Source organism: Carcharhinus amblyrhynchos, chromosome 9 (genome assembly GCF_965287045.1).
Source record: "Carcharhinus amblyrhynchos chromosome 9, sCarAmb.v2.hapA, whole genome shotgun sequence".
In the NCBI taxonomy this organism is placed as follows: Eukaryota; Metazoa; Chordata; class Chondrichthyes; order Carcharhiniformes; family Carcharhinidae; genus Carcharhinus; species Carcharhinus amblyrhynchos.
In genome coordinates, this window is record NC_137332.1 from 71,639,852 (window position 1) to 71,653,912 (window position 14,061).

Below are 14,061 nucleotides of genomic sequence, written 5' to 3' on the forward strand. Positions count from 1 at the left end.
TAAAGTGCAAGTGGAACCTGCAAAATTGTCCACAACAAGTGGAACAAGTGCAAGTGGAACGTGAATAACTTGTCCATAACTGTCCAATCCTAATTACAGCAATAACGCCAGAGCACCTGAGAATTGCAGAAGTTACAACCTTGTTAGAAAGGTGTGAAGATAAACCTAGTTAGTGGGAAAGCACTTAGAAATGATATTCTGGGCTAAAGGTAACAGTTACTTCGAAAAATGTGATTTAATTTTGAACAATTAAGATTTTATCACCATGTTAGTTTAATTATATATTTGGAGCGTGATCTATTTAAAACCCACTGAGCCAAGCTTGAAATACTGAATCTTCAGATTTGGATTTAATTGTGAATGAAAGTCTTGTTCATTTTGTGCTTTAAAACCAGTTGCAGTCACGGAAACTATGACAGTCCAAACTGTGAGGAAGATGGAAATCTAAGTCCACCAGGAATGAGCGAAATAATCAGCAAGTAAGTTGCATTTGATGTGTGACTCAATTCTGCTTCATCCGGAATGTAATGTGAAGGGAAATTGCTGACGATTCCTGTAAGATAACGTAGGAATTTCCTCGAAGACATTCCATTGCAGTGTATTAACTGACAACAGCAATCACATAATACTTGCACCATTTCAAGAGATGCGAGAAAACTGTCAGTGCAAAACGTGTTTATTAAATAGTAAGCAATTTTAATGACCAAAGTCTTGAGTTGTTTGCCTCAGTTTAATATTCATGGACTATGCAGCAAGGATGAAATATTGGGGAAATGGATGCCCCCCACCTTCTCTCCCCTCTCTCCCCATTGCACCCATCCCCAGTCCCAATTGCCTTGGCCCTCCAGCCTTGTGGCAATGCCCTATAAACTTCCTGCGAAAGGTTGAAGGGGAAAAAGGAAATCACCATCCATTACAGCCATACATCTGCAGTGCAACCTGTTCAACAAAATGAGCTGATCCAAGTCCCAAAATGCATAATTGATTGTTTGGGTTGCTTTGAACAACTAACCACCACTGTAGATGCGTGCAACGTTTTAAAGATTTATTTTGTGATCAATTGCAGATGCGAAAACTTTGGCACTTCAAACGATGATAAAATTTTCCAGACAAGTTTTCCAGAACCGACAGCAGGGCTCGAAAAGTAAGTTTTGAACTAATATGTAATCACCAAATGCCTCATTCAGAATGCGATGAAGTGAAATTACTGGAGAGCCAGCAGTTTCTGTAAGATTATGTGGAAACTTCTCCCATGTGGACATCTCATTGCAGTGAAGTGAGCACCATTCCAGACCATAGCAGTCACATTAGAAAAACTGGTGGAGAGAGTTTAAAAAATATATACATCAGCACAAAATGTCTGAAACTCTCGAGTTGGGTTGATTGGCTGACAATATCAAAGTCTTGAGTGACTTTATCTTGGATTGACATTTTTGGACCTTGCATTAAGGGTATAATTAAGTTGGTTTCCCTCTTTAACCTTGGCTTCTCTACAATATACTTCAAACTTCTTGTGAATGTTCTAATAGAAAATAAATTGCCCATCTGGTGAAATCATTCATCTGAACTGTCACTTGTTCCTGGTATCCTACCTTGGTAGACTTCTCACTAAGTTTTCATTTGTCCAGCTGGTTTCTAAATTAATGCTGTCAAGTACTTTTTCCAATTGTTTGAATCATGTTAGTTGAGACCTGCCAAGGGTATTTGACTGTAGGCAGTATCACATACAATGCTGCAGAATACATTGGCGATTGGTGGGAACGCTGTATATATTAAAAAAATTTGACCTATACCGATTTTTGCTGAGGTCATTTTATGGCAGTGGACCAAGTCATCTGTTAACTGAGTTGAGACCTGGGATTAAACCCATGGGTATTCTGATCAATACAACTTTTCAATTAAACTCTGAGCTATTTAACAGGAAAGAAAGAAAAGGCATCAAAAAAGATTGAGTAGTGGACTTGGAGTTTGGTTTCTGTACTCAGGCAGTGGTTCTTTTCTCGGTTTATGGCTTGCTCACTAATTTGTTTTTTTTCTGAGTGGAAATATTGTCTTTTGTCACTTTGGTTAGTGAGAATGACCTGAAAGACCAAGGAGCAAAAAACAAATCTGCTTGTGATCAAATTGAAAAGCATGTTTGTGTTGTATTATAAAGAGAAATAGTCAGTTTGGAGGAAAGACAGTTTTCTAGGAATGCTTTCTCTTGCAATGAAATAGCAAGCAATTCCAACAGGAATGCACTGACACAAAAGAAACCACTCATCAATCTCTGTACATGTTTGAAAATGGTACGCAGAAGAAAACCCTATACTCAACCTAACTGTTGCAGTACCTACCATGCCAACCCCACCAAGAGATCTGTGACCTCTTGGAATGAGCAAAAAAAAAGTTTATCAAAATCTGAGGCATGAGGGAGGGAGAAATCCTCCAACCCCCTAACTAACTCATTTTAGATTGGGGAAACTAATACAGGAGACTACATCTGTTCTGGATGAATGTTATGTGAGTCCTATTTATTGTACCAGGATGTGCATACACAATAATGAAACAGGAAGGGGCCAAAATATTGCTGATTCCTCATTGAGGAAAGCGTAAATCACATTAAGATAATGTGCTAGCTGGCCAGTTACTTAGGAAGTTGATCTCTACAACCCTTTTTGGGTAGAGTGAGGGCAGTATGAAACTCTTGCCTTTTGTTTTCCACAGTACCATGATTTTTGAACTGTTGGCATTGTGTTTAGTTAAGCAAATACCAAGAACAATTTGTATTTAAATGACATTAATGTGGTGAAACATCCAAGATACTTCATAGGAACACTGTTGAACAAAGTTGGAAAAATGACTAAAAGTATGTTTGAAAACAGGTGTTTTAAGGAAGGTCTTTCAAGAGGAGGGAGAGGCAGAGGTTTGTGATGGAGTTGACATTGAAAGTGCAATAAAACTCAGATGCCTCAAAACACAGAACTGGAGGAAAGTGCACAAAGTCCACAAACTTGGTGATTTGCAAATGAAGCATGTGATGTGAGGAAGAAAACACCTTCACATTGATTTGGGATGCACTGCCTAGCAGGGTGGTGGAGGCAGGTTTAATCGAGGCATTCAAGAGGGCACTGGATGATTACTTAGAAAAATATGCAGAGTTCTGTGATACTGTGTGTATAATTATTTGAAATATTACCTAAGATTACAATTATTTCCAGTCCTATTGTGTCCTTGCATTTTTCTCCAGTGTCACCACAGTCTTGAGTATTTTCAGTGTTGGCTTTCAGAAGCGACCATTCTGGGTACTGAAAGGAATGCTGTTGAGTAATTGAATCTTAACAGAAGTTTCAGATGACTCAGTGGCAATATACTCCCTTGTTAATTACGTGTTGTGAACAGGGGTTTTATTCCAGTGGGATCACAGATTAGTGCTTTGGGCCAAATTTTCTCAGCTGCAGGTACTGATTAAATTTTACCATAATGAGTCAGCAGGGTAGAGCCTCTTTAGCTCTAACTTATTCCCAACTGGGTATTTTGTTGCTGGAATAAAATTTTATGGTTGTGATCTTTTGAGTTTCTTTCTTATATCTTTTGAGGATTACTGGTTAGGTGTTTTTAATGCCTACACTACTTGATTTGAGCAATACCAGGCAAGAATTTCTTGGTGCAATAAATCATCCTGGTTTCTTCCTGTGGTCTAATTTCAGTTGTAAAGCCATTGTTTCCTCTAGTGAAGGTAACTACCTGAAATATATGTAACTTTTCCATGGCATTCTTCCCCTCTCTATCTCTGATATTTTTCTTGAACCTAATACTGAGATTTCTGATCCTCTTGTGCATCTTGGATTTCCTTTGTCTTGCTGTGCTTTCAGCTGTTTTGACCCTAAACTCTGGAATTCCTATGCAAATGTTTAAAAACTATCATTTATCAAGGTTCAGGTCATGCAGCTGACTTCACTGACGGAATTTACTGATATTTCCAAAAATTCCAGTACTTCACTTTAAATTGATTCCGTATCCTTAAAAATTTAGGCCACCAGTTTTGGGACTGATTTGAAAGAACAGTTATCCCTGGATTTAATTTGTGATCTGAACGCTATCATACTGAATACAGATGAAGTAAAAATTGTCCCTGCAGTGCAAAATATTTCTAAGAATGAGTCATCTCATTATCGAACAGCATAAGACTATTACTGCATGTGACACAGCAAGCCACTGCCACCTCCCCCATCCACCCCCATTTTAATAAGAATGAAATTGGTTAGTCTTATTAGAGTCTGTGCATGCGTGTAGTCCACACAATATGGAGTTACTGAGAACAGATGCGTGCAACTTTTAAAGGCATGTCCTTCTGTTTCAATTAATGGAGCAAAAAAGGTAAAGTGTCATAGTCCAAAATGACTATAGGCTGCTCTCCCTCTCAAACATTTAACCTGAAGATCCTAAGGCAAGGGACAAGATTGAGAAGATGGGGCTTTTGTGCATAACCTCAGCCAGTACGGGAATTGAACCTGTGCTGTTGGCATTGAAACAGCTGTCCAGCTAACTGAGCTAAACCAACCTCCACTCAGATGTAGCAAACAGTGCAGACTTGTAGGAGAGTTTCCTAATGAAAAACTGATGACTTCAGTATAAATTGTATGTTATTTTAAGAAGAATGGTTCACTTTAGTCTTTACAAAAAAACAACTCCTACTTTAAACTCCCCTTTGTAAACTTAATCTCATCTGGAATTCAGTCCATCTCTATTTGCTGACCCAAATGTTTCCTGCTTCACCAATGCCTGAATTTGATTTTTTGAATAATTCTGATTTCTCCAAGGCCTCCTTTCTCTCTCATCCTTGTGAATCCCTAAAATTCTTCTGGAGCTCCATGTTCCACTAAGTATGGTCTGTTGTGTATCTCAGCTGAATAATTCCTTCCCCTTAAATATCTCCATCTTTCTCTTTTTAAGAAGCTCTTCGAAAAATTGTCTCCTTTGGTTTGTCTGGCTTTGTTTGATGAGCCTCAGGAGGTTGAATCAGTGAAATTCCCCAAAGAAGAAATACCTTGGAAACAGCAGCCCTCAAAGTTCTGTTCAAAGACATGTCACATCCTGACGTACCTTCAATCCTGGAGTGTCACTGGGTTAAAATTCAGCAGCTTGCAGCCTGATGACACCATGGGAGTACCATCAGCAAGCACACAGCAGCAGTTCAAGAAGGTGGCTCATCACCACTTGCTGTCAGTTAACTAGAGAGGTACAAAGAAATGCTGGTATGACCCATGTCGGAAGAATACATTCAAAAACAGGTTTGATCTACAAAGTTTAAAGTTGCAGATTACTAACTTAATTTTTGCTTGATGGACAGTTACTCACTTGTATAATTATTTCCAGTACTACAGTCTCAATTCTACGAGCCTGGCTAGACCAGTGCTCAGAAGACTTCCGCCAAGTTCCAAATTACACACGCCTCTGGAAGGTTATTGCCTACTTGAGGCAGATGATGCCAGGATCTGAGCTTGAGCAACAGGCACAGAACCTCCTTGATCAGTTTCAGAAGGAAGAATCAGGAGAACAGGAGCTTGACAGTAAGATATTAATTTTTGCATTGCAAAGATAAAAACTGCTTGTCAAAACAACAGAGGTAGAATGGAATTTTACTGTCTTGGGGGCCAGAAAATAGGATGAACTGTTCAAAAGTCCACTGACTTCAGCAAGGCCAGGAAATTCTACTGGGGTGGGTGGGTGATGGTTGCAAATATTTTATCGTGATTGCAAATACTAGTGTGAAGCTTATTTTAATTTCATCTTTCAAAACTTATTTATGCCATACACATGAAATAACATCAGAATTATGGACCTCCAATCCTTCTACGACCCCGTTTTCCTTCCCACTGTGCCAAAACCAGAACAATATCAGAGCTCTCTGCTCCTTCCTCGAATGGAGACCCATCCACTACCTTACCATACCTGAGCAAGCCTGTCCTAATTCTGAACAACTTCTCCGTCAACTCCATTCACTTTCTCCAAATAATTAACTGCGTGAGTCCTAGTTATGACTGCATTTTTGTTTTTGCAGGACCAAGTGGATCATTCATTTTTCCAGTCCTACATGGGGCCCCTCCCTTATCTCATTTTTCCTGTATGTTGATGACTGCTCCAGCCATGATCTGGGAAATTTAATGGACCTTGTTTTTGAATTCCACCCTTCTCTCACCTTCACCAGGTTCATCTCTGAGAAAAATCAAGGGAAGGAAGAATCAGAGATGAATCCAGTTTCTGGATTCAGCCTGTCAATTAATATTTGCCACAACTACATTGACTACATTTTTTGCACTGCTTTCTACATAGAACATAGAACAGTACAGCACGGTACAGGCCCTTTAGCCCTTAATGTTGTACTGAGCTTTGTCCGAAACCAAGATCAAGCTATCCCACTCCCAAGAGTTCTGGTGTGCTCCATGTGCCTATCCAATAGCTGTTTGCAAGTTCCTGAAGTGTCCAACTCCACTATCACAGCAGGCAGTCCCATTCCACACCCCAACCCCTGAGTAAAGAACTTAGCTCGGGCATCCCTCCTATATCTCCCACCAAGAACCTTTTATAGTTATGCCCCCTAATAACAGTTACATCCACTCAAGGAAATAGCCTCTAAATGTCCACTCTATCTATCCCCCTCATCATCTTATAAACCTCTTAAGTCGCCTCCCATCCTCCTCTGCTTTAAAGAGAAAAGCCTCACCTCCCTCAACCTTTCCTCATAAGACCTACCCTCCAAACCAGATAGCATCCTGTAGTCTCTCCAATGCTTCCACATCCTCATAGTGAGGTGACCAGAACTGCACACAATTTTCCAAATGCAGTCTCACCAAGGTCCTGTACAGTTGTAGCATAACCCCACGATTCTTAAATTCTAACCCCTGTTAATAAACGCTAACACACTATAGGCCTTCTTCACGGCTCTATCCACTTGAGTGGCAACTTTCAGAGATCTACGGATATGAACCCCAAGATCTCTGTTCTTCCACATTCCTCAGAATCCTGCCGTTGACCCTGTAATCTGCATTCAAATTTACCCCACCAAATTGAATCACCTCACACTTCTCAGGATTAAACTCCATCTGCCATTCTTCGGCCCAGCTCTGCATCCTATCAATGTCTCTTTGCAGCCTATAACAGCCCTCCACCTCATCCACTACTCCACCAATCTTGGTGTCATCAGCAAATTTACTGACCCACCCTCAGCCCACTCCTCAAACTCATTAATAAAGATCACAAATAGCAGAGGAGCCAACACTGATCCCTGTGGTACACTGCTGGTAATTGGCCTCCAGTCTGAAAATTTTCCAATTTCCTGTAAGGACTCATTCCATTCTCCCAGTTTCTTTGACTCCGTTACATCTGTTCTGCTGATGCAACCTTCCACATCAGTGCTTCTGACATAAATCAGGATCGCCATCCAGAGTGGTTGATCGACCACTTCACTGTGCCCAGTCAACTTCACACATTTTTTTTGTTCTCACCCCTTTCCCTCCTTCCAGAGCAGTAATTAATAGGGTCACCTTGCCCTTGCCTTCCTCCGGATCGTTCTCATTTTTTTTGCCAGCTCCAGCTTAATACTACCACAAAGTACATCTTCCCCTGCCCTCCCCTTTCAGTATTCCAGTCACCACTAACACATGTCCAGCACTTTTGTGTATTCACAGGAGATGCTACACCTGTACTTGGACCTTTTCCTTTCTCCACATCCAAGACCCCAGCCATTCTTACCAGGTGAAACAATGATATTACTTTTACTCTGAGAGAGGAGGGCAGGGGAAGATGTACTTGGTGGTGGTATCAAGCTGGCAAAAAAAAAGATCCAGTGGAAGGCATGGGCAGGGTGATCCTATTAATCAGTGTTCTACCAATACTGTTTGCTGCTCAGTAGAGAGGGCCAAACTGGGTGATGACTTTGCAGAAACATGACCATGAGTATCCTGTCAATTGTCATTTCAATTCACCACCTTGCTCCCACCTTTCTGTCCATAGCATGCTGTGATGTTCCAATGAAGACTGATACAGGTTAAGGAACAACACCTGATCTCCACACAATATAGCACTCAACACACAACTTGGATAATAGCCTGTGACTCCTTTTTTTTGCTGAATTGTTTTTGATTATGTTGCAATTGGATGACTGCTATATCATTCATCCCTCACTTGGACACAGCTTTTGTTTCTTTATTCTACACATTATCACTCTAGCTATTGCATCAAAATCTTTTGTTTATTTCTCCTCGCCACCCTTTCCTTTTGTTCCTCCCTTAAAAATCTTAATTCCGACGATAAGTCATTGATCTGAAGCAGTCTCTCCACACACTGCCAGTCTTGCTGAGCATTCTAGCATTTGTCTTTTTAACATTGCACCAGAGCCACTTTCACTTCGAACCTCCATTCAAAAGAATCAGTTTTATTTGTTATGTTGGAAATACTCCAGTCAGCTTTTTGTGCAACGTTTAAACACTGAAGGAGTTAGAAAACCATTGGTGCATGGATTATTACAATTTGCTGGGCGGAGAAGTGCTGAGAAATGAGATTGCAGCTAATGGATCCATTTGAGAGTTGGAACCAGCACCGTCACCTTTGGCCAAATGGTTGACCTGTGTTTCACTTTGAAACATCTACATGAACATACTTTGATAACTGCCAGTTAAACTACTCTACAACTCAATGGTAACTCAAAAGATAAAGGTTTTCAGTCTCTCTGAAAGATAAAAAGGTTTAGTTATACACTGGATTGTAATGGAATTAATGAACTTGGTACAATGATATTTTAAAGATTACCAGATCTTAAAAAAAACACTATTGACAAATTGTAATCACCAACATGCAATACATGTTGTTACAGGAACACCGTTTTACCCACATATACTCCAATTGAGTATTCTGCCAGGTTGGAAGAATCATTTCCGAATGGTGTGGTGTTGTGAATTAGTTTATTTATGTGTATTGTGTAAAGCTTTTCACATTACTGGCATTCTTAAGTAAACTAATTCAGAACATCCGCTGACCATAGGTTCATGCAGAGTTATGCCCAGTGGTTTTGAAATTCATTTGGGTTTCCTTTCTCATTTTTTTGAAATTGTTTCTGAATTCTGAATTTATAATTAAGCTAAGCTTGTTTAAAAATGAATCAGAGTTGAGTGTTGTGCTGACATTGACTGGAAGAGGGTCTTTTTTTTTATTGTGGTGCCAGATACTTATTTTCCATTTCAGTCTTGACCTTTTGTAAAGCCTGTATCTGTCAAAGTATCAGAAAGGCTTTTCCAGAACTTTCAGTGTTTCTGGAAAGGACTCTGAAATGTTTCCCTCTCCTTCTCTAACCCCAATCTTTTCCTGCCCCCTCCTTGCACTACCAATTTGAGGCGTTATGATTACAGAATACACAAGTGCAAGATATACATCATGCAACCTGAAGAGGAAGATGCACTATGATCTGATTTTTGCCTGGCAGCATTTATTACGACCTATTGGCAATTTCTTCTAGCTGTTGCTATCAATGGTATCTTTATTACATTCTGTGACTTGCTCTATGACAAAGTTTTGAAATAAGAACATACTAAGTGTGGTGGAAGATTTACTCAGACACAGATTAGCTTCCCATCTATCAGGACTGCTGAATGAGAACACATCAATAAATATTTTCTTGCTACTCAAGTGCTCTCCATTAAGAGACTTTGACTGTAACATTGTTGAAGATTAATTTCACTGAATCTAGATTGAAAAAATACAGCTGTAAGAACATTTTAAACCAGTGCTAGATTTCTAATTGTGCATATTTGAGAAGTGTATTGTTTTTAGAAATTTTAGTTAAGTGCCATGAACTTTGGGCACAAAATAAATGTCTCCTTTCAATTGTACAGATAGTAACTATGGAACCATCACTTTCCGACTGGGAGAGGAAGGGGATGTAGAGATAGGGGGAGTTGATGAGAAACAGGACATCCTCTCCTTCCCGTCAGACATTGTTGCAGAGCAGCTGACATACATGGATGCTGTGAGTAAACGTGGACTTGGGGCCATTCTGTAGGGACCAGTTGCCCTCTATGCTGCGTGTGATGTTTTGGATGGCAGTCAGTGATCCAATTTCTCTTCACATAATTAGCAGTCACTATAACTGAGTTCACACACAATGCAGTGTCTAAGACACCAGAGCATGTTTGACATGTGACCTCAGTAACAAGATTGGAATATCTTTCAATGAAAACTTCAACTTTGTTTCTCTGAAGGTGAAAGTCATGTGAAACAAGTAGCCTTGGGGGTGACTGAAAACCCCTTTATTATTAACATCTCCTGTTAAACTTCTCTGCATTGTGTAATGGTATTGCAGGATTAAAGCTGCAATGTTCACAGCTGACATAAAAATGGTAACAAATATGAGCAGACCAGTGTAGTTTCCTTTTTAGTTTTCAGATAAACACTGATACAAGTCAGGCTTGCATGGAAAAAGCTTGGCAAATTTTTCATGGTGTATAGCAGTCAAAGTGCAACCAGTCCGCTTGAGTAACCTAGAGAGTTACAGCATGGAAACAGGCCCTTCAGCCCAATTTGTCCATGCCACTCAGCTTTTAACCATTAAGCTAGTCCCAATTGCCCATGTTTGGCCCATATCCCACTCGACCAGTCTTACCCATGTAACTACCTCTGGCAACTCGTTCTAGATGCCCACCACACTTTGGGGGAGTGGGAGGGGGAGGGAAATTGCCCCTTTAGACCCATTTGTATCTCTCCCTTCTCACCTTGAACCTATGCCCTCTAGTTTTAGACTTCCCAACTTTGGGAAAAGATGTTGACTATCTACCTGATCTGTGCCCCCCTGTTTTATAGACCGCTAAGATCTCCCTTAGCCTCCTCTGCTCCAGGTAAACAAAGTCCCAGCCTCTCCTTGTAATTCAAACCATAATGTCCCAGTACCACCCCAGTCAATCTTTTCTACACTTTTTTCCTAGTTTAATAATATCCTTTCTATAATAATAGGGTGACCAGAATGGTACATAGTATTCCAAGTATGGCCTTACCAATGTCATGTACACGTCCCAACTGCTGTATTCAATGTTCTCATTTATGATGAGACCAATTTAACATATGCTAATGGAGGGTGCAAATAGGCTGTAAAATGAGTCTTTTGCCCAATCCCATCTTGACAAGTTACGTTAAAATTGCAACCTATGGTTGTCTCAAAATAAAATGTTTTAGAAATCTGTTTAATTGAAATGCCTAGTCTATGCAGGACATCTTACTTTTTTAGAATATTGGGAGAGGGCAGCTGTTTAACAGTAACACATTCTATAAATTGGCTTCCTTTAGTCCAGATCAGCTATTCTCCTCTCCAAACATCACTGGATCCAGGTAATAAAGTACATGCTGCTTTAGCACCCTGAACCCACTCACCTACTTCAACTACATGCTGCCTCTGGCAATATGATCTGCAGACATGGGAGTTAGCTTCGACAGGCACTTTGATGCCTAACTCTACCTCTCTGCCATTTTTCTTGACCTTTCGCCTTGTCACTTGCATTGTTAGACTGGCAGTTCATTCAGTTGTGCATGAACAAGCCATAAATTTCCCAGCATTGATCATGGAGGAGAATGGAGGCATAGTCCATCTTCAGCTGGCACTAGAAACTGCATGCTTTCCCAGTCACTATCTCTGATTAAAAACAAACTGTCTACAGCATGCAGAAGTGTCACTTTTAACCCCATTGCACAAAGAATTCAGTTCAATTCTAATACTGCCTGCTTTTGGTCATAGTACAACCAATCTTCCACTGAAGCCATTGTTCATGCCTTTCATTTCCATATCCAAAACTCTTCACGAGCTCCTCCAAAACTCTTGACACTGTATCCTATCAGCACAAATTCACTACTTCTCCAACTCTAGTATTTTCTGCCTATATTCCATGCTTGCATTTCCTCCCCAAATCTCTTCTGCCTCTTCCTGCTATGGCCTTTCTTAAAACATACATCTTTGACTAAGGTTTTAGTAAACCTTCCTAATATTGCCCCTTGTTTCTGGCTATGTCTTGAATCCCATCTCCATATGATTGAGTAATATAGTTGTAGCTGTTGTGGTTCACTCTCACCTTTTAATTTGAAGATCTCATTAAGTGTTACCAAATATTTTAATTGGTGTGTGAGAGGCTCTTGTAAAGTAGATAATCTGGTCAAAAATAATCCGTCACTCACTTATGGGGTAGAAATTTGTCTCAGGTGGTGGTGCAAATTATGTGGTATTGGATTAGCCACTCATATATACACCATCCAATGTTAGCAGGCAGCTGAACAGATCCTGCATGTTTCACTCCACTAATGCCTATATCTGTGAGAATTATACACTGTCACTGTCTAACCTTTGTATTTTAGTTTTAAATGTACAAAGCAGTGAAGCTGGTTGACCATTACCTGGGCAAGTTTTGTTTGCACTTTAGTGTTCAAAAGGTCTATGGTAGTAAAAACATCTTTAGTATTCATTTTTATTTTTGATCAGTACCTGTTCAAAAAGGTGGTCCCCCATCATTGCCTGGGATACATCTGGTCCCAACGGGACAAAAAGGAAATCAAACATCTAGCACCTACAGTCCAGGCTACCATCACTCAATTCAATCTCGTCACTAAGTGTGTCATTGGTACCATATTAAAGGACCTCCAGTCGAAACCACAGCAGAGGGCTAAAATAATTGACAAGTGGATTCACATTGCTCAGGTATGACATTGTCTATCGATCTCTATGCAAAAGGCAAAATCCCACAGGGATGTGGAAGGCCGCATGCAAGCAATTTGGGTTGGGTGTTAACAAGTACAGAAAACCTCATGGATAGTGGGTGAGGGAGGAGCAGTGAGGTAGGTTTTTGACAAAGAAAAGTTGATTGCTTCTGTAGAATGTTGAATTATGGCAATCATAATTCCCACAGTGAGTTTGGAAGGTGAAATCAGTATAATTTGCTTTTGTAAACAAAACCCAGTATGTGCTGAACATTGTATCCTTTGGCTGCAAATAACAGAGTAAGCTGAGTAAGCAGCCCCTTCTTAATTTGCAGTACCTATTACAGAAGCTGTTTGCCAGCTCCTGTGCATTAGAGATCCTGTAGTCATATCACAATCTGGCATCATTTAATTATATGAAATGTATGGCGGCCATGTGACTGCCCTGCGTTTTTAAAGATCTAAAGCCACTGTTGGTTGAGCTCTGGGTCAAGACCTCTGCCCAGTTTTCAACCTAGGCTTTATTTTTCCTCAACGAAATCAAATAGTTAATAAAGCTGCAGGATGTCTAAAGAGGAAGAGGTTGGTGTTATGTACCTAACAGGTCATGCCTCTGCTAATGCTTGTATTTGAATATTAACAAGTCACGTGAAGGAACAATGCAAACTGATTTCAGGTTATTAATTGCATTTCCGCAATGAAGTTGAGTATTACAGTTTGTACTTTGCATCCCTTCCCCTTCTGGCTGTAATTAATGTTTATATTTTATTCTTCCTTTCCATCAATTCTTGCTGGTGAATGACCCCATGCCCGAGTGACTTCCCTCCAGCATCTTCCAAATTGGCTGTTCATCACACGCAGAGGCAGGGGATGGGGGGATTAAAAGAGATTGGGAGCAGGTCCTCTTTTAGGTCAGCAATAGAGGCAGACTGGGTCTAAAATTATCAGTGCCAGTTTGGTATTCTGTTTTCCTGCTCATTTTGGGGAAGGTGGGTTTGAGGCTCAGCAAGGGTGCCCACCTTGGTTGCGCTCTTTAAGATCATTGACAGGAGGTTAAATGAGATTTTCCACTCGGTCTCCAGTTTCACAACATGACAGGTACAGTTCAATTGGCTGCAGCCTGGCAGACACCCAGTGGCAGTCTCGCATGTATACTCCAGGTAGGCAGACAGGTCCTCCCTGCCTAACTGGGTACTAGCACAACCAAAGGCCACCCTGTAGAGGCAGTCCCATCCTGTTGGTGGCCTTTGCTGCTTTATCTATAATGAAATCAGATTTTTTGTTTTTTTTTCCATTTTGAAACACCTTCTATTACTTATCCTTGGCAACAGCTGGCTGTTCCCCTCGAGCTGG

The 14,061-nt window shown here is 40.4% G+C and overlaps 2 protein-coding genes across 2 annotated transcripts in view; both read left to right on the forward strand.

Moving 5' to 3' along the window:
• The window catches only part of LOC145348580 (uncharacterized), a 46,093-nt gene extending 44,706 nt beyond the window's left edge, over positions 1-1,387 (forward strand). Inside the window, exons 12-13 of the mRNA XM_080196769.1 lie at positions 396-479; positions 1,067-1,387. Coding sequence (XP_080052895.1) covers positions 396-479; positions 1,067-1,148 — 166 coding nt within the window. The 3' untranslated portion in view covers positions 1,149-1,387. The remainder of the gene's footprint in view (positions 1-395; positions 480-1,066) is intronic.
• A 3,927-nt stretch (positions 1,388-5,314) lies between these two features.
• The window catches only part of LOC145348581 (ral guanine nucleotide dissociation stimulator-like 1), a gene marked incomplete at its 5' end in the record, with an annotated part of 38,284 nt that continues 29,537 nt past the window's right edge, over positions 5,315-14,061 (forward strand). The window contains 3 exons of the mRNA XM_080196770.1: positions 5,315-5,552; positions 9,870-10,003; positions 12,494-12,709. Of these exons, the coding sequence (XP_080052896.1) occupies positions 5,315-5,552; positions 9,870-10,003; positions 12,494-12,709 (588 nt within the window). The remainder of the gene's footprint in view (positions 5,553-9,869; positions 10,004-12,493; positions 12,710-14,061) is intronic.